The sequence below is a fragment of the Scyliorhinus torazame genome, chromosome 30 (assembly GCF_047496885.1).
Source record: "Scyliorhinus torazame isolate Kashiwa2021f chromosome 30, sScyTor2.1, whole genome shotgun sequence".
NCBI classification, from domain to species: domain Eukaryota; kingdom Metazoa; phylum Chordata; class Chondrichthyes; order Carcharhiniformes; family Scyliorhinidae; genus Scyliorhinus; species Scyliorhinus torazame.
Window position 1 is genome coordinate 10,409,048 of NC_092736.1, and position 20,647 is coordinate 10,429,694.

A 20,647-nucleotide genomic window follows, 5' to 3' on the forward strand; every position below is an offset into this window, starting at 1 on the left:
CTTTAGCTGCAAGTGTTCTTGTAATAGAAATCAGGCCATCCGACAAGAACATTACAGACAGCTCCCTGCACTTTCCCCAGAACCCGGAACTTATTTCTTTTTAAACCTAATATATTTAATTGCCTTTGAGAAGTTACGGCTGAATCTTCTTCTTCCAGGTTCAGACCAGAGTTTAAAAAAACATGTTTTTGTTTTGTGGGACGTGGGCGTCACTGGCAGGGTAATTTGTTGCCCATCCCTAGCTGCGCTTGAAGTGAGTGTCTCGCCCGGTCATTTCAGGGGGCAGTTAACAGTCAACCGCGTTGCTGTGGGTCTGGAGTCACATGTAGGCCAGACCGGGTAAGGACGGCAGATTTCTTTCCCTGACGGACATTAGTGAACCAGATGGGTTTTGATGACAATCAATGCCAGTTTGATGATAATGGCCATCATTACTGGGACTAGCCTTTCGACTCTAGGTTTGATTAATTGGGTTTAAATTCCACCAGTTGCCGTGGTGGGATTTAAACCCGTGTCCCCACGAGCATTAGCCTGGGTACCCTGGATCACTAGTTCAGTGTTGTTACCACTGCCCCACCGTCGCGCCAGTCTGAAAAACAATTGGCCTCATCTTCCCCAATTGTCTTCTTTTCCTTCTCAAGTGCCAACGTGAGACTTGAACCAAAATCGTCCCGCTCAAGCGGACGAAAAAGATTCCGCGTCACCATTTCGAAGACGAGCTGGAGAATCCTCCCCGTCAATATTTACCCCCCTCCCCAAACAACATCGCTGGTCACCATCTCATTGTCTGTTGGGAGCTTGCTGTGCACAAATTGATTCCTACACTGATATCCCGGCTTGTGAAAGGCATTCTATAAATGCTGGCTCTTCCCCCCCCCCAAACATACTCACCGCTTGTTCTTGGCAAATCTGGGTGAGTCGTTCGAGTTGCTCCTCCCGGACCTGTTTGGCCTTCTCGTACTGCTGCACGGCCATTTCCATCTCCACCTTTACCGGCAGCACGTAAGCTGAAAGAGTGAGAGCCACACGCTTGTCAGAGGCGGATCACAAGAGCGAGGAGCAAGACAGATCGCGGGGACCCTCAACAACACGCTGCCTGTTTACGTCCAGCGTGTCGTGCGCCGGGATCATTCCCCCGACAGCAAGGAGGACGGCGGCCAGACAGAATAGAGAAGGGTTTAGATTGGTTGGTTAAGGAGAAGCTGTTTCCCGGAGACAGCGGGTTTCTGATGCAGGGGAACACAGTTTTAAGTTCATTTGTCAAAGACTCAGAAAGGGAGGTTAGAAGACATTGGGCAGGATTCCCCCCCCCCCCCCCACACACACACCCATTATGTAGCATGTTTTCCTGCGACGGAGATAGCTCGCAATTGGCCGCTGGAGGGATTGGGTGGGCCCGTCAAGCGGGAAAATCCCGCTCATATTTTTACCCTGAGAGTTGTGATTTGGAATGGTGGAGGGAGCAGATTCAAAAGCGGCTTTCCAAAGAGAACTGGATAAATAAGACCATAAGACAGAGGAGCAGAATTAGGCCACTCGGCCCATCGAGCCTCCTCCACCATTCAATCATGACTGATGTTTTTCTCATCCCCATTCTCCTGCCTTCTCCCCTTAACCCCTGATCCCCTTCTTAATCAAGAACCTATCTATCTCTGTCTTAACGACACTCAGTGATTTGGCCTCCACAGCCTTCTGCGGCAAAGAGTTCCACAGATTCACCACCCTCTGGCTGAAGAAATTCCTCCTCATCTCTGTTTTAAACGATCGCCCCTTTAGTCAAATACTTGAAGAGGAAGTAAATCCCACGGCCGTGGGGAAGAGCGGGATGGCGGGGGGGAGCAGTGGGACTAATCGTTCAAAGAGCTAGCACAGGTTTGATGGGCTGAAAGGCCTTCCTTTGTGCTATAACATTCCATCATTGAACTTGGGGTGCAGGTGACACCGCTAGGGCCTCATTTTTCCATATCCCTTGTTGTCCTGAGTGACAACTATGTCCATTCACCTGTAGATCAGGCCATCTATTTGTGAGGGATCCCCTCGTAACCTCACCTGCACATCCCTCGACACTAAGGGGCAATTTATCGTGGCCAATCCACCTAACCTGCACATCTTTGGACTGTGGAAGGATACCTGAGCACCCGGAGGAAACCCACGCACACACGGGGAGAACGTGCAGACTCTGCACAGACAGTGACCCGAGGCCGGAATTGAACCCGGGACTCTGGAGCTGGGAGGTAGCAGTGCTAACCACTGTGCCACCCCTATAATTAAAAAACGAAAATTAAGCCTGGTTATATTAGAATGATGCACAGAGAGGCATTTTGCACTCCTGTAGCAGGCCTTAAATTTGATCAGATATTGGGAATAACGTTTTTCCTCAAAATATCCGAAAGACCTGTCTGGTGGGACAGGTGAGGATGAATCATTTGGAATATTCAAATCTTGGTGGATGCTGTACTGGGAGGCAGGGGGAATATGTCTCAGTGGGACAATGACCCTTCGATTTTTGCTCACGTTTCTTATTGCCTGCACCAAATGTGGAGCCAAGGAATAAAACTGGAAAAGGAAACCGATGCAGTTTAAACTCCTGCTTTGCGTAGAATTTGCCTCAGGCGTGTAATCTGGGAGCTCGGCCACCAGGGGGGGCCAGAGCTCAGAGGACCAACTCGCCTGATGTTGTGTCCTTAAGATGTTGAGTTAAGCTGTTGAATGCTGGTCCCCTATCGTGTAATTAGGATTTTCTATTCAATCTAAACAGATCTCGATGGATGAGCCATCTTTGCTTTTCTTTAGATGAGTGACGGGCAACATGGGCCAGTGAGTGGGTCGCCTGATGACCCTCCCTCATCTCAGTGCTTTGGAAGATTGAAATCGGGGCTTGTTCACTAACCGTGACCCCGTGAATAAGATTAAAGACATTTAACTCACTTCCGGTTGCGGCGATGACCAGCTAAGCCGCACGTTTTGGCGGCTCCAGCTCCAACGGACCTTCGGGCTCTTTTAAGAGCCCCAACGGGAAATTTTCGCGCGACACAACCCGGTGTGCGGTGAGTGAGTAGGGGGTCCCCCCCCCCCAACGAAAGAGGAAAATATCGGCGGCGGCGGCTGCAGCGCGAGGAATCCTCGACGATAGGGACAGAAAGGGAGAAGACACAAGATGGCGGCGGAGAAAGCCCAGGCGACATGGGGGCCCGAGCAAGACGAATTCTTGAGACGGTGTGTGGAGCTACTAAAGAGGGAGGTGCTGACCCTGATGCTACAGGCAATTGAGGGGCTTAAGGAGGCACAAAGGACCCAGGAGACAGAGCTCCTCGTGGTGGAGCAGAAGGTGACGGATAATGAGGACGAGATCCTGGGCCTGGCGGTCAAAACACAGACGCACGAGGCGCTCCACAAAAAGTGCATTGAAAGGATTGAGGCCCTAGAAAACAGAGCGCGAAGGAAGAACCTTCGGATACTGGGTCTCCCTGAGGGAGTGGAAGGAGCGGATTGCGGGGCTTATGTAAGCACGATGCTAAGCTCGTTGATGGGAGCTGAGGCCCCTGCGGTCCCCTTAGAAGTGGAGGGGGCTCAACGGGTCCCGGCGAGAAGACCAAAAGTGGGAGAACCACCTAGGGCGACAATCGTGCGATTTCACCGCCTTAATGATAGAGAAGAGGTCCTGAGATGGGCTAAAAAGGTATGGAGTAGCAGATGGGAGAATGCAGTGGTACGGGTGTACCAGGATTGGAGTGCGGAGGTGGCGAGAAGGAGGGCGAGTTTTAACCGAGCCAAGGAGGTTTTACACAAAAAGAAGGTGAAGTTCGGGATGCTGCAGCCGGCACGACTATGGGTCACGTACCAGGAAAGACATCACTATTTCGAAACGGCGGAAGAAGCATGGACCTTTATTAAAGATGAGAAATTGGATCGGAACTGAGGGACTGATACTGTAGGGAATGTTATTGTCGATGTAAATAGAGAAGTAAATTGGGAAGGGGGAGACACTAAGAAATGTGGGCGCCGGTGGGGGGGGAAAGAAGGGACATAGGCGGAGAATGAGGAATGGGAGTGGGAGGGGAAAGGGAGCTGCGCCACAAGAGGCGGGTCAGATGTTCCCGCGCCAGAAAGATAATGGCGGGAAGACAGGCGCAAGGTAGATGGGAGTTCCCCACACGGGGGGGGTCAAGGAGGGAGCAGGAGTAGCCGGGGTCAGTTGAAGTCAGCTGACTTGCGGAAGTAATATGGGGGGAGCAATCACGTTAGAGGGGGATCTAGCGGGGTGGGGGGGGGGAGGAGGGGGGGGAATAACTGGGTTGCTGCTGCGGAAATCAAAGAGGAAATGGCTAAAGAGTGGGTGGACGGGGATGGAATGCGACGCCTGGGGAGCGAGTGGGAGCGCGGAAGCGGGATATGGGACTGGCCTAGAGAAGGTGATGGCTAGTTGACACGGGAAGGGGGCAGGTAGCCCCCTAGTGAGGCTGATCACGTGGAACGTGAGAGGCCTGAATGGACCGATTAAAAGGGCCCGAGTGCTCATGCACTTGAAAGGACTAAGGGCAGACGTGGCTATGCTCCAGGAGACGCACCTGAAGGTGGCGGACCAAGTTAGGTTAAGGAAAGGATGGGTGGGACAGGTGTTCCACTCAGGGCTAGATGCAAAGAATAGAGGGGTGGCCATACTGGTGGGGAAACGGGTAGCATTTGAAGCAAGGAGCATTGTAGCAGATAGCGGAGGTAGATATGTAATGGTGAGTGGCAGGCTGGAGGGAATGGAGGTCGTGCTGGTTAATGTATATGCCCCAAATTGGGACGATGCGGGATTTATGAGACGGATGTTGGGTCGTATTCCGGACCTGGAGGTAGGAAACTTGATATTGGGAGGGGACTTCAACACCGTGCTGGACCCAGGGTTAGATAGATCCAGATCTAAGACTGGAAGAAGGCCGGCAGCGGCCAAGGTGCTCAAGGGGTTTATGGACCAAATGGGGGGAGTGGATCCATGGCGATTTCTTAGACCGAGGGCCAGGGAGTTCTCCTTCTTCTCCCATGTCCATAAAGTGTACTCCCGGATAGATTTTTTTGTTCTGGGAAGGTCGTTGATCTCTAGGGTGGAAGAAGCTGAGTATTCAGCCATAGCGGTTTCGGATCATGCCCCACACTGGGTGGACCTGGAACTAGGAGAGGAAAGGGAGCAGCGTCCACTCTGGCGATTAGATGTGGGATTGATGGCGGATGAGGGAGTGTGTGGAAGAGTGCGGGGATGTATTGAGAGGTACCTGGAGGCTAATGACGACGGGGAGGTCCGAGTGGGAGTGGTATGGGAAGCACTAAAAGTGGTGGTCAGAGGAGAGCTGATCTCCATTAGGGCCCACAAAGGGAAAACAGAGGCCAAGGAAAGGGAAAGATTACTGGGGGAGATTTTAAGGGTGGACAGGGAATTTGCGGAGACCCCGGAGGAGGGACTGTACAGGGAGAGACGACGACTCCAGACGGAGTTCGACCTTTTGACCACCAGAAGGGCGGAGGTGCTGTGGAAGAAAGCACAGGGGAGGAGGTATGAATATGGGGAAAAGGCGAGTCGCCTGCTGGCCCATCAGCTGCGAAAGAGGGCAGCGGCAAGGGAGATAGGGGGAATTAGAGACGAAAAGGGAGCTACGGTGCGGAGAGCAGGGAAGATAAACGAGGTGTTCAAGACCTTTTATGAAGGACTGTATAGGTCCCAACCCCCGGAGGGAAAGGAGGAGATGCGGCAGTTCCTGGATCAATTGAGGTTCCCGAGGGTGGAGGAGCAGGAGGTGGAAGGCCTGGGGGCATCGATTGGGGTGGACGAGGTTATTAAGGGGCTGGGGAATATGCAAGCAGGGAAGGCTCCGGGACCAGATGGGTTCCCGGTGGAATTTTATAGAAAATACGTCGACTTGTTGGCCCCGCTGTTGGTGAGGACGTTTAATGAGGCCAGGGAAGGAGGGACTTTACCCCCGACAATGTCGGAGGCGACGATATCGCTAATTTTGAAGCGGGATAAAGGTCCGTTGCAGTGCGGGTCCTATAGACCTATTTCATTATTGAATGTGGACGCCAAATTGCTGGCAAAGGTACTGGCATCGAGGATAGAGGACTGTGTCCCGGGGTGGTGCACGAAGACCAGACAGGGTTCGTAAAGGGGAGACAACTGAATGTCAACGTGCGACGACTATTAGGGGTGATAATGATGCCCCCAGTAGAGGGGGAGGCAGAGATAGTGGCGGCAATGGATGCAGAGAAGGCATTTGACAGGGTGGAGTGGGAGTACTTATGGGAGGTGCTAAGGAGGTTTGGGTTCGGGAACGGGTTTATTAGCTGGGTCAAACTCCTTTATGGGGCCCCAACGGCAAGTGTGGTCACTGGGTCGGCAAAGATCGGAGTATTTCCGACTATATAGGGGAACAAGACAGGGATGCCCGCTATCTCCATTGTTGTTCGCGTTGGCAATTGAACCTCTGGCCATGGCGTTGAGAGACTCCAGGAAATGGAGAGGGGTGATTAGAGGGGGAGAAGAACACCGAGTGTCGCTATACGCAGATGACCTACTGTTGTATGTGACGGACCCAGTGGGGGGATGACAGAGGTCATGCAGATATTGAGGGAGTTCGGAGATTTCTCGGGATATAGGATTAACATGGGGAAGAGTGAACTTTTTGTGATACACCCTGGGGACCAGAGTAGAGAGATAGAAGGCCTGCCTCTAAGGAAAGTGGAAAGAAACTTCCGATACCTGGGGATTCAGATCGCTAGGAGCTGGGGAACCTTACACAGACTTAATCTGACACGATTGGTAGAACAAATGGAGGAGGACTTCAAGAGGTGGGACATGCAGCCACTGTCGTTGGCGGGCAGAGTGTAGGCAATTAAGATGATGGTCCTCCCGAGGTTCTTATTTGTATTTCAATGTCTCCCTATACTAATCACTAAGACCTTTTAAAAAAAAATAGACAGGAGCATCACGAGCTTCGTGTGGGCAGGGAAAGTCCCGAGGGTAAGGAGGGGGTTCCTACAACGTAGCAGAGACAGAGGAGGATTGGCGCTACCGAATTTGGGCGACTACTATTGGGCCGCCAATGTGGCGATGATTCGTAAATGGATGATGGAGGGAGAGGGAGCGGCGTGGAAAAGACTGGAGAGAAAGTCCTGTAAAGGGACGAGCCTAGAGGTGCTGGTGACGGTGCCGCTACCGCTCCCACCAAAAAAGTTTACCACGAACCCAGTGGTGGCGGCAACATTGAATATTTGGGGACAATGGAGGCGACAGAGAGGTGCGCGGGGAGCCCTGGTGGGGTCCCCAATCAGGAACAACCACACGTTTGCCCCAGGAAGGATGGATGGAGGATTCCAGAGCTGGCACCAGTTGGGAATTAGGAGGGTGGGAGATTTATTTATAGATGGGACGTTTGCGAGCTTGGGAGCATTGGAGGAAAAGTATAAGTTGCCCCGGGGAAACTTCCTTAGGTATATGCAGGTGAGGGCGTTCACAAGACAACAGGTGAGGGAATTTCCGCTGCTCCCGACACGGGGGATCCAGGACAGAGTGCTTTCGGGGGTGTGGGTCGGGGAGGGCAAGGTGTCAGAGATATACCGAGAGATGAGGGAAGAGGGGGAGGAGCTGGTGGGCGAACTAAAAGGAAAGTGGGAAGAAGAGCTCGGGGAGGAGATAGAGGAGGGTATGTGGGCTGATGCCCTAAGCAGGGTAAATTCCTCTTCCTCGTGCGCCAGGCTTAGCCTGATTCAATTCAAGGTGCTACATAGAGCACACATAATGGGAGAAAGATTGAGCAGGTTCTTCGGAGTGGAGGACAAGTGTGGGAGGTGCGGCGGAAGCCCGGCAAACCATGCACATATGTTTTGGGCGTGCCCGGCACTGGAGGAGTATTGGAAGGGAGTGACGGGAGTGATTTCGAAGGTGGTGAAGGTCCGGGTCAAACCAGGCTGGGGGTTAGCCTTATTTGGAGTTGCGGATGAGCCGGGAGTGCAGGAGGCGAAAGAGGCCGACGTTGTGGCCTTTGCGTCCCTAGTAGCCCGGCGCAGGATCCTACTCATGTGGAAGGAAGCGAAACCCCCCGGACTGGAGGCCTGGATAAACGATATGGCGGGGTTCATAAAACTGGAGCAGATGAAGTTTGCGCTGAGAGGATTGGCTCAAGGGTTCACCAGGCGGTGGCGGCCATTCCTCGACTACCTAGGGGAACGTTAGAGGGAAGACAGATGACCAGCAGCAGCAACCCAGGGGGGAGGGGGGGAGGGGGGGGGGGGGGGGGGGCGGGTGGAAAGTTTTATTTTATGTTAAATGATTAGTTTACCATGTTGGTTAGCCATTTGTTCACTGTTAAATTTTCTTTTTTTTATGTTTGATGTGTAAGGGGAAAAAATTGTGATCGAAAAATTTTCAATAAAATATATTTTTAAAAAAGGCATTTAACTCACCCCAAATATTTCACAATGAGTTATAGAAAGTGCTTCTTCATTTATATATTAATAGAACTGTCATCAACATCAAATGGTAAAAACAAAAAAAACATTTACACTTTGGAGATCTCACGGCTCTCACAGTCAATGTTGTGAGCAATCAGCTTCACTCGCTCCCCCTTTCCGTGTGAATCATTTCAGTCGCACTGGTAGGAAAAAAACTACCCGGACGGAAATCAGTGGAATGTGGCGACCCTAGTCGTGGAACGTGGTCAACAAAATGTCTGTGGGCTGCATGTGCAGCCCCCCTCCCCACCCACCCTGGGTCGCAGGTTGGCCACCGCTGATTTAGATCCTTTAACAGCACCCAATCTCCCCAAATCCACCTCCACCTCCCAGCCTTTCCTAGTTCAGCTGCTTATATCCCTGGTTGGCATCTCAAGCTTTTTTAAATTAAAAAAATGCTTTTGCACCTGCTTCTTGCTGCAGAGTTCATTTGATTGTGCCCCCTTCCTGGGCCTGACCAGCATGGCCATTCACAGGTCTAGGGTGGTCACAACCTGATGTGGGGGAGGGGGGGGGGCGGGGCGGGGCGGGTGGTAGTGGGTTGCTGTGACCCCTTCTCCCGCGGTCCTGTCTGTGCTTGTGTGGTTCGGCGGGGAGGGGGGGTAAGGAACTCACAATAACATTTGAGGGACTGCCCCACAGACAATGGCGTAAAGTTGGACTCGTTTCAATCTCACGGGACCTCTCGACATTTAACCTTTAAAATCCAAGTTTAACCTTCGCCAGCGCAACATTTTCCTAACTAAAGGCGTGACAGGAATCTCCCCCCTCTGATTCAGACAAACCAGTCCAGCCTTGCATGAACTGGACTTTCTGGAAATTTCCAAAATATTTCCAAACTTCGAGTAAAGATGTTAAAAAGTATTTTTGTTCGCTGTTTGGTGGGAGCTTGCTCTGTAAAGATTGGCTGCCGCAATTTCCACCGTTACAACAATGACTACACTTACAAAAGCACCTCACTGGGGCTAAAATGCCGTGGGGCACCCTGAGGTACTATATAAATGCAAGTTTATAGTGTAGTCTAGGGGGTGGTTTAGGCAGGTCCTTGCGAGAACGGAGTTGTGGTTTGTACTATGCGTTATTTGCTTTTCCTTTTGTACAGTACTATACAATGTCATTAATAAATTTGTCTTGGAAAAAATAAATAAATGCAAGTTTATAAAAAAACCTCTGCTGGTTTTTCACTTATTTTAATCAGCAATGAGTGAAGAAAATGGTGGCGTGTGTGTGTTCGCACATGTGTGTATGCATGAGCATACATGTGTGTGCCTGCATATGTGCGTGCGGTGTATGCATGCGTGTGTCTGTGTACATGTGTGTGTCTGTATGTGTATGCATGTGTGTGCGTGAGTGCATGCATGTCTGTGTGCATGTGTATGTCTGCACATGTGTGCATGTGCAAACATGTTTGTACATGTGTGTGCATGTGCGTAAGTGCGTGCATGTGTGTGTACGCGTGCATGTGTGTGTGTGCGCACATGTGCGTGCGTGTGACGGTTTCAAAAAATATTTTTTTATATGGGCCTGTGATTAACCAGGCCTGATAATTGCATTTGTCAATTGCAGCGGTTGTGTGATCAATTCCGCTGCAGCCAGGGTGCGATCTGCCCCGTCATTGACAGCAGGACCATTTCCAACGGGTCTTCATCTGTAACCGGGCCTTCGACTGATTCAGTCTGCTGAGCGAAGGTTCGTGGGCTCGCGGATGTTACGAGCGGGCGGACGGATAAGTCTTGGGGGTCACGGCTGTGCCTCGAGTATCCAGGCAAACAGTCTCGCCTCCCACTCAGCAAGTCACGAGCTCCAAGTCCTGGTCCAGAGGCTTGGCCACAGTTTCCAGATCCGGGGTGGGTCCATATCAGGCTGGACAGAAAGAACCAATGGGCGGATTCTCCAGTCCCCCAGCCGCGTATTTCTCGGTGGTGCCGTTCGCTGGCGATGGGATTCTATCTTCCCGCTGTTCGGCAATAGGATGTCCCATTGAAACCACCCCACACAGCCGGGAAACCTGCGGGAGGGGGTGCTCTGCCAGCGGGAAGAAACTCAACACGGCTGGAGAATTTGGCTTGTACCCTCTAGCAGTGGAGTAGTGGAGAGTGGTGGCGGTGGTGGGATTGGGGGGGAGGTGGGGATGAGTATACAGCAAGGGGGGGGTATAACCGTAAAATTAACCGTTTCGCAATGCTGTCAGGAAGTGCTTCTTCACACAACTCTCACACCCCACATAAAGACCCTTAAGACTGGGGGCGGGGGGGGGTCTATTGACAGTGATGGGTGGCACAGTGGTTAGCACTGCTGCCTCACAGCGCCAGGGACCCGGGATTGAATCTGACCTTGGGTGACCGTCCGTGTGGAGTCTGCACGTTCTCCCAGTGTCTGCGTGGGTTTCCTCCGGGTGCTCCGGTTTCCTCCCACAGTCCAAAGATGTGCAGGTTAGGTGGATTGGCCATGATCAAATTGCCCTTAGAGTCCAAAGGTGCAGGTCAAGCGGGGATACGGGGGAATAGGGTGGGGGAGTGGGCCTGGAGGGCGGTGGTGCTATTCTCTTGGAGGGTCGGTGCTGGCTCGATGGGCTGAATGGCCTCCTTCTGCACTGCGGGGAAGCTATGATCTATCATTGTCAGGAAAGGGTATTAAGGGTTCGGGAATGAAGACAGGCAGATGGAGTTAAAACACAGATCGGACTTGTCGTCAGTAAATACTGGAACAGGCTCGAGGGGCAGAATTGCCTCCTCCCATTCCTATGCCCCAACGTACAGTGACAGAATGCATCTGTAAATCCTTGGCAAGTGAAGAGGTGGCTCTCTGTGAAAAACTGTACCCATATGACCCCTGACTACAAAGTGCCTCTCCTTAAAGGTTGACTTCAATTTTAAATTACACTTTGACAAAAAAAATTGAATTTAAATTTGTCATCTAAATTGATTAATCCTTAAGCTAGACTCATAAACAGCAGAGTAAATGTTAATGATATTCCACTTGCTCCTAATGAACAGCTCCAAATGCTGATTAACAAGCATGCACTCATAAATATCAGCTCCACTGATGAAGAGTTTGAGTAAACAGTCAGCAATTTGAGTGCATCATCATCTCCACTGATGCAATCAAAGGAAATAAAGGAGGATATTTTTGGTCCAAGAAGAGGGATAGTCGAGGAATTTATTCCTCCATCAGCCCCCGTGCAACATATCAGGAAAGCTTTTTTTAAAAAAGGCTGGTGCGAAAGAAGGGCTTGCATTTATATAGCGCCTTTCCCAACCTCTGGCCATCCCAAAGCCCCTCAGAGCTGGTGAAGGGTACTTTTGAAGTTTAGTGAATGTTGTCATAGTCTGTAGATTGGCCAAAGTGAATGATGAACATCTAATTTAATTAATTGGTTATGAAACAACTGCGTGATAAAGATAACCAGGATAAATAAAATAATAAACTACTAACACTAATTAACTGCAAAATATATCTATCCTCCAACACGACCGACTCCCAACTCCCCAGCCACAGGGTCCCGGTGCGGGTTTATACTGCCACCTGGTGGTCGGAGGTCGTGCATAACATTATGTCAAGAACCGTTTGATAAAGTTCCCCACGGTAGGCTATTGCAGAAAATACGGAGGCTGGGGATTGAGGGTGATTTAGAGATGTGGATCAGAAATTGGCTAGCTGAAAGAAGACAGAGGGTGGTGGTTGATGGGAAATGTTCAGAATGGAGTTCAGTTACAAGTGGCGTACCACAAGGATCTGTTCTGGGGCCATTGCTGTTTGTCATTTTTATCAATGACCTAGAGGAAGGCGCAGAAGGGTGGGTGAGTAAATTTGCAGACGACACTAAAGTCGGTGGTGTTGTCGACAGTGTGGAAGGATGTAGCAGGTTACAGAGGGACATAGATAAGCTGCAGAGCTGGGCTGAGAGGTGGCAAATGGAGTTTAATGTAGAGAAGTGTGAGGTGGTTCACTTTGGAAGGAATAACAGGAAGACAGAGTACTGGGCTAATGGTAAGATTCTTGGTAGTGTGGATGAGCAGAGGGATCTAGGTGTCCATGTACATAGATCCCTGAAAGTTGCCACCCAGGTTGATAGGGTTGTGAAGAAGGCCTATGGAGTGTTGGCCTTTATTGGTAGAGGGATTGAGTTCCGGAGTCAGGAGGTCATGTTGCAGCTGTACAAAACTCTGGTACGGCCGCATTTGGAGTATTGCGTACAGTTCTGGTCACCGCATTATAGGAAGGTCGTGGAGGCTTTGGAGCGGGTGCAGAGGAGATTTACCAGGATGTAGCCTGGTATGGAGGGAAAATCTTATGAGGAAAGGCTGATGGACTTGAGGTTGTTTTCGTTAGAGAGAAGAAGGTTAAGAGGAGACTTAATAGAGGCATACAAAATGATCAGGGGGTTAGATAGGGTGGACAGTGAGAGCCTTCTCCCGCGGATGGAAATGGCTGGCATGAGGGGACATAACTTTAGACTGAGGGGTAATAGATATAGGACAGAGGTCAGAGGTAGGTTCTTTACGCAAAGAGTGGTGAGGCCGTGGAATGCCCTACCTGCAACAGTAGTGAACTCGCCAACATTGAGGGCATTTAAAAGTTTATTGGATAAACATATGGATGATAATGGCATAGTGTAGGTTAGATGGCTTTTGTTTTGGTGCAACATCGTGGGCCGAAGGGCCTGTACTGCGCTGTATCGTTCTATGTTCTATAACCGTTTTATGCACATCCTCACATTTGTAGGACGTGCAATTTGTACACAGCAAGCTCCCATACAAACCACACTGTGGTAATGACTAGATCGTCTATTTTGCGGTGCTGATTGAGGGATGAGTGCTGGCCAGGATTATTGGCCCTTGCTCAAGGGGCGCCACGGGATCCTTTCCGCCCAGAAGTGGGACCTCGGCCTGACGTCTTATCCGAGTGTTGGCAGCTTCAATGCCTCAGCACTCCTTCCGTACTGCACTTGGGAGTGTTGGCCTGGATTGTTTGCCTGGAAGTGGGGGTTTAACCCACAATCTGCTTACTTGGAGAGTGCTACCCACTGAGCTCTGACTCACAGCAGACAGATTATAAAGTGCTATCCCAGGTTTGTGCTCAATTGACTGTGCTGGCTGCACACACATTAGAAACTAGGAGGAGTAGGCCGTTCGGCCTATCGAGCCTGCTCTGCCGTGCAATATGGCTTCTATCTCAACACGCCATTCCCAAGCTCTCCCCACACCTGTTGACACCTTCAGTGTCTAGAAATCCACCTATTTCCTTTCATAGAGTTTCATAGAATTTACAGGCCATTCAGCCCATCGAGTCTGAACCGGCTCTTTGAAAGAGCACCCTACCCAAGCCCACACCTCCACCCTATCCCCATAACCCAGTAACCCCACCCGACACTAAGGGCAATTTTGGACACTCAGGGCAATTTATCATGGCCAATCCACGTAACCTGCACATCTTTGGACTGTGGGAGGAAACCGGAGCACCCGGAGGAAACCCACGCACACACGGGGAGAACGTGCAGACTCCGCACAGACAGTGACCCAAGCCGGAATCGAACCTGGGACCCTGGAGCTGTGAAGCAATTGTGCTAACCACAATGCTACCGTGCTGCCTTCTTAAATATATTAATTGATTTGGAATTCCACAGGTTCATCACCCTATGAGTGAAGAAATATCTCCTCATCTCAGTCCTAAATGGCCTATCCTGTATCCTGAGACTGTGACCTCTTGTTCTAGACCCCCTCTGCCCCCCCAGCCAGAGAAAACAACATCCCTGAATCCAGTTTGTCCGGCCTGTAAAAATGTTTATGCTTTAATCAGATCTCCTCTCATTCTTCTAATCTCCAGTGAATACAGTCCCAGCCGGCCCAATCTCTCCTTATAGGACAAGCCTGCCATCCGTCCTGCCATCCCTGGAATCAGTCTGGTGAACCTTCGCTGCACTCCCTCGATGGCAAGTATGTCCTTTCTTAGATAAGGAGACCAAAACTGCACACAACAGTCTGGGTGTGGTCTCACCAAGGCCCTGTACACACAACACTCTGGGTGTGGTCTCACCAAGGCCCTGTACGGCTGCAGTAAGAACATCCTCGCTTCTGTACTCCAGTCCTCTTGTAATGAGGGCGAACACACAATTTGTCGCCTAACCTGCTGCACCTGAATGTTTGCTTTCAGTGACGGGTGTACAAGGACACCCAGTTCCCTTTGTAGATTAACCTTTCCCAATCGATGATCATTTAAATAATACTCTGCCATTCTGTTTCTCCGTCCAAAGTGGATAACTTCACATTTATCCGCGTTAAACTGCATCTGCCATAAGCTTGCCCACTCACTCAACTTGTCTAAATCACTCTCAATATCTCCTCCCCTGCTCACATTCCCACCAAGTTTGATGTCATCAGCAAACTGGGAAATATCTCCTTTGTTTTATTTTTGTTTTATAATGTTCACGAGAAGCACCTTGTGGTCTTTTCACTATGTCCAATTGCAGTTCTCTTCCTGCTCCTCGCGATTCACTAAGGCAGACTTAACGTCGGTTTCCATCACCAGTACTTCCTGGAACAGGTTACGGGTCTGTCGCCAGGGGACTTATAACTTGAGGGGGTGCCACTCCACATCAAGTGTAACTGACCAGGCGTCTCTCCCGCTGTTACCGCCAGACATTGGCGTGATTGGAAGGATTTGCAAGTTGACACATACAACCTGCTGGACTGCATTATGAACGCACCTTCCTTCGCCGTCAAGTCCTGGGGTGGGACTCGGACCCGGAGCTTCTGGCTCAGAGACAGGGACGTTAACCCACTGCGCCACAAGACCTCCCCATTGTGTCAAAGGGGCTATATAAATGTAGCATCACTGCTGACAAACAAATGGATGGCGAAAGAGGACCGGCGCCTTTTATGGATGGAGACACCTGACGTCGGTCTCATTTGAATAGCAGCCCCCCTGGGTGAGGGGTCAGCACTGCGGGACCACACGTCTGCAAGAGACAGCATCTCTGGCCGCTTATCATTTATTGAGTGCTAATTGCAGACTGTTGATGTTTCTGTGCAGAAACCCAATTAAAACGGGATTGTTGCTGAGTGTAAAATGCAGAGTTGAGTGCGAGCTATTGGCAAATTGATCATCCAGTCGAGGAACACACAACTCAGATGGATTTCTATAGAAAACCTGCCAATTGATTGGAACTGGAGAATAGCCACTTCTGCCTAATATAATTTGCTGACACTGCATTTTCTATATTTCTTTAACTCTGGAACTCATTCTTAACTTGGCAAAACAACAGTCGCTGGATGTTTTTGAAATTGGGCTAATATTAGCATTTCAACTGGATAGGTGCGTTAACCAGCGATAGCGAGGTTTCTATCTGCTGCTCGGAGCCAAGGATTGGGGTTTTCTATTTGCTAATTTGCTCAATGCGTCTCTAATGAAAATATTCGGCGGGATTTACCTGGCTGCTTGTGCCAAGGGAAATTCCAGTCCTACTCCGGCGCACGGGTTTCCCGGTGATGAGGGGAAATCCCATCGACAACAGCGGGACTGGTAAATCCCGCTGGCGGGCCCCCTCCCCCGCCGAAAAACACGCGGCGGGCCTGTGTTTCCACTCCCACACCGAAGTGGCCGCGCCGTCGTGAACGCCGTCGAGGTTCACGACGGCGCGGAACGGCCCCGGTCCCGACCGATTCAGGCCCTGACAATGGGCCAGGATCGGGGCCGCGTCAACCTCACGCGCCAGGCCTTGTCGCCCGCGTAAAAGCGGCGCCGCATCGATGACGCGGCCGGCGCCGCATAACGGGCGTCATCCGCGCATGCGCGGGTTGCCGTCCTCTCTAAGTCCGCCCCGCAAGAAGATGGGGGACGGATCTTGCGGGGCCGCGGAAGGAAGGAGGTCCTCCTTCAGAGAGGACGGCCCGACGATCGGTGGGCACCGATCGCGGGCCACCCCTCATTGCAGGTAAAGCCCGGTGCAGGATCCCCCCTCGCCCCCCCCCCCCCCCCCCCCCCACAGGCCGCCCCCCCCCAGCGTTCACGCACTGCCCACGACTGCAGCGACCAGGTGTGGACGGCGCCGGGGGGAACCCGCCATTTTGGCCTGGCCGCTCGGCCCATCCGGGCCTCAGAATAGCGGGGGTGCCGGAGAATCGCCATTTTCGGTGTCTCCGGCGATTCTCCGGCCTGCAAAACCCGACCGGGTCGTTCCCGCCGCTTGGGAGAATCGCGGGAGGGCTTCGGACCGGCATCCCCGGAAATTTTGGCGGCCCAGGCGCGGGAGTGGAGAATCGCGCCCACAGACTCTCACTGGACATAATTCCATGGCAGCCGTGCAATGCGCCCCCACCCCAGCCCCTCGCGTATTTGAAGGCGGGCGTGGGGGGCATGTAAAAAGAAGTTGGTGGGCAGCGCGATACAGTCAACATTACAGCCAATGCTCTACACTCACCATCAGTGATGTTACAGGCAATGCTTCAGACTCACCATCAATGATGCGCTTGACCTTCCAAATCCGAAGGGTAATAATGAGGCTAATGGCGTCCCACGGGCTGCTGGGTCCATTCGCTACAGTTGATGCCACCATGGGAGCCAAGGATAGGATGATGACTGCGCCGTCAAATACCTGCAATGCACACAAACCCCACGGTGGTCAGACAAATGCAGGCGAGAGGAATAAGCAGAGAGGAATATCACAGCAGCAGTGCCCACTGAGTGTGCTGTCTCCTCAGGATGCCCCTGGAGGAAACCCTCGGTATTACCAGACTCATTAAAACTCCCTGTATAAAAGCAATAGAACGACGAGGAGCTCCCTGCGGCGGACAATGAATCCTAGAAAAGCAGAAAGGTTACAGCACAGAAGGGGGCCATTCGGCCCATTGTGTTCTCCTCCCCCTAACCCCGCACATTCTCCCTTGTCGGATAACAATCCAATTTCCTCTTGAAGGCCTCAATTGAACCACATTCTCAGGCAACCCTTTCCAGATTCTAACCACTCCCTGTGTGAAAAAGCTTTTGTTTGTGCCCCCATTGCCTATTTTGCCAAGTTCCCCCTGCTCTCGATTCTCCCAGCAGTGGGGATAGTTTCTCCCTGCCCATTCGAACCTCTCGTTGTTTTGAATATCTCTATCGAATCTCCTCTCCGCCCCTATTCAAACCAAACCCGTTCCCTACTCTGAATCATTCGGAAACGGTCTGGAGCAGAGGCGGGCGACCTGCGGCCGGGGGGGCCACGTGCGGCCCATCTGGGTTCAGAGTGCGGCCCCCACGTGACATTTTGTTGACCGTGGCCCACGTTCAGGGTCGCCGCATTCCGTGATTCCCACCTGGGTAGTTTTTTTCCTACCCGGATGATTGAAGTGATTCCCACGTAGAGCGGGAGCGAGTGAAGTGAGGCTCGTGCTGATTGCTCACAACATTGGCTGTGAGAGCCGTGCACGCCCTCTGTGTCCAAAGTGTAAATATTTCTTTTGGTTTTACCATTTGGAGTTGATGACAGTTCTGTTAATATATAAATGATTAAACATTTTCTGTCACTCGTTAAGAAATATTTGGCGTGTATTAAATGTATTTAATCTTATTGATGGGGTCACGGTTAGTGAGCAATCCTGATTTCAGTCTTGCGGCCCATTGAGATGAAGGAGGGTCAGTCACGCGGTTGCCTCGGTTCCCCCTCATTGGTCCAGATTGTGAAAGTTCCCCCCTTTCCCCGTCTTCTATGTTCCTCCTACTGTTTACAGGCTTATAAAACCTGAGCTTCTTGTCATCTAACCAGAACATCATAGATTATCGTGGAATTTACAGTGCAGAAGGAGGCCATTCGGCCCATCGAGTCTGCACCGGCTCTTGGAAAGAGCACCCTGCCCAAGGTCAACACCTTCACCCTATCCCCATAACCAGCAACCCCACCCAACACTAAGGGCAATTTTGGACACTAAGGGCAATTTAGCGTGGCCAATCCACCTAACCTGCACATCTTTGGACTGTGGGAGGAAACTGGAGCACCCGGAGGAAACCCACGCAGACACGGGGAGGACGTGCAGACTCCGCACAGGCAGTGACCCAAGCCAGGAATTGAACCTGGGACCCTGGAGCAGTGAAGCAATTGTGCTGTCCACAATGCTACCGTGCTGCCCCGAGATCGGCATTGATCTCATCCTCTCCCCTACCTTTACCAACTTGCACTTTGGGCCTTCAGGTAGGCTTCTCAACAAGATAAACCTATCCGCGACAGCTTCACATGTTCTGCTTCCCAACGCTACAAGGAGCAGGAGGAGGCCCTCCGAGTGGAGCCTGTTCCTCGTTCCTTCCTCAGTCCAGTAAAGCCTACTCTGAACAGCTTCCAATGCACTTACACCCTTTCCTAAATACGGAGACCAATACTGTTCACAATGCTCCAGATGTGGTCTCACCCAATGCCCTGTACAACTGAAGCATAATCTTCCAGTTTTGTATCCAATGCCCCTTGCAACATACAATAACATTCCACCTGCTGTCCTCTTGCTGTACCTGCGCTCTAACCTTTCGCGATTCAAGCACTAGGACACCCAGATCCCTCTGCATCTCTGATCGCTGCAATCTCTCACCATTTAGAGACTAAGGTTCTTTTTTACTCTTTCTGCCAAAATGGACAATTTCACATCTTTGAACACCAAGAGCAATTTAGCACGGTCAATCTCCCTAACCTGCCCATCTTGGGACTCTGGGAGGAAACCGGAGCACCCGGAGGAAACCCACGCAGACGCGGGGAGAATGTGCAGACTCCACACAGACAGTCACCCAAGGTGGAATTGAACTCGGGTTCCTGGGTGCTGTGAGGCAGCAGTGCTAACCACTGTGCCTCCCCACGGGCACCGGTTGAAGATAATTGACAAAAGAGCCCGAGAGGAGAATGTTTTTAGGCGATGGGTTATGAGCCAGAATTCCCTGTTGGAATGGTGGGAGCAGATTCAACAATAACTTGCAAAATTGAAGTTGAGAGATAGTTGAAAAGGAAAGATCGTCGGGGTCAGTGGGAGGGGGAAATCAGAAGAACGGGACTCACTGGATGGCTCATATAAAGAGCTAGGCCAAATGACCTCCTGGGCCATTTGATTCTATGATTGCTGCCAAAGCAATTCAGTGTGTGGGGGCAAGCTGGGGTGGTGGGACTTGTTATGGGTCAGGGTTTAGAGAACCCCAAAGTGTATCATGGAGTTCACCTGACCCACAACTTTTAATAGATTGTGGTATGGGGAGCACACGGCCCACTCTACAGGTGTGGTACAGCAGAATGGAAAAGTACTTTTTAAAGCAAAACAATGTTTATTCTATGAACTCAAGTTGACCTTTTTAAAACATACAGTGAACATCTTAGCAACCATTAATTCAAATACAACCCCCAAAGAATACAACACTAAGTAATCTGTATGCTGTCCTTTTAACACCCAGAAGACTTAACAAACCTCTAAACAGAAGCGCATCAGAGTTTACATTCAATACTGAAAACATTTATAATTCTGACTTCACCAAATGATTAAGAAATAGTCCTTCATGGCAGAGAGCTCAACAGCACAGCTGCTTTGACTGGCTTCAGCTGCAACACACTGAAAAACGAAACCAAAAAGACAGACACACCCAAGCTTTTCTCAAAGTGAAACTAAAAAGCAGAACCGGAGCTCAGCTCCACCCACACTCTGACATCACTGCCATAACATGAGCAGCCAAACATTTCTTAAAGCGACATTCTCATGACAGACTTAAATTCAATAAGTTAACAAATTTGAAATGGAATACATTCACAGTGATCATGAAGCTATCAGGTTGTTATAATGCCTCATCTGGTTCACTCATGGCCATCAGAGGGAATCACCGGTCCTTACCCAATGTGGCCTACGCGTGTCTCCAGAACCACAGCTATGTAGCTAACCTCTAACTGCCCCCCCCCCCGAATGGTTTTAGCAGGCGTCTCTGATATACGTGACTCAAAGGTTATTAGGGATGGGCAATAAATGCGGTTCTTGCCAACGGCACTCAAAAACAAATGGTGAAAAAAGTAATTGCAGGATGCCAACCAGTTCCACAAAAGGCGCACTAAACATCAGCCTTTCGCTCCTGGATTGGCCTTGCCTTCACAACTCCCCGAGGCTCCTTCCCCAGCATCGTCCAAACCCACACCCTCTACCACCTAGGAGGACAAAGGGCAGCAGAGGCG

At 50.9% G+C, this 20,647-nt stretch overlaps 1 protein-coding gene across 2 annotated transcripts in view; it reads right to left on the reverse strand.

Moving 5' to 3' along the window:
* Positions 1-20,647, reverse strand: part of tmem266 (transmembrane protein 266) — a 171,114-nt gene that overhangs the window by 30,518 nt on the left and 119,949 nt on the right. For both annotated transcript variants that reach the window (XM_072492794.1, XM_072492792.1), the window contains exons 8-9: positions 16,942-17,080; positions 892-1,007 (exon numbers count right to left, since the gene is read on the reverse strand). In XM_072492794.1, the coding sequence (XP_072348895.1) occupies positions 892-1,007; positions 16,942-17,080 (255 nt within the window). The remainder of the gene's footprint in view (positions 1-891; positions 1,008-16,941; positions 17,081-20,647) is intronic.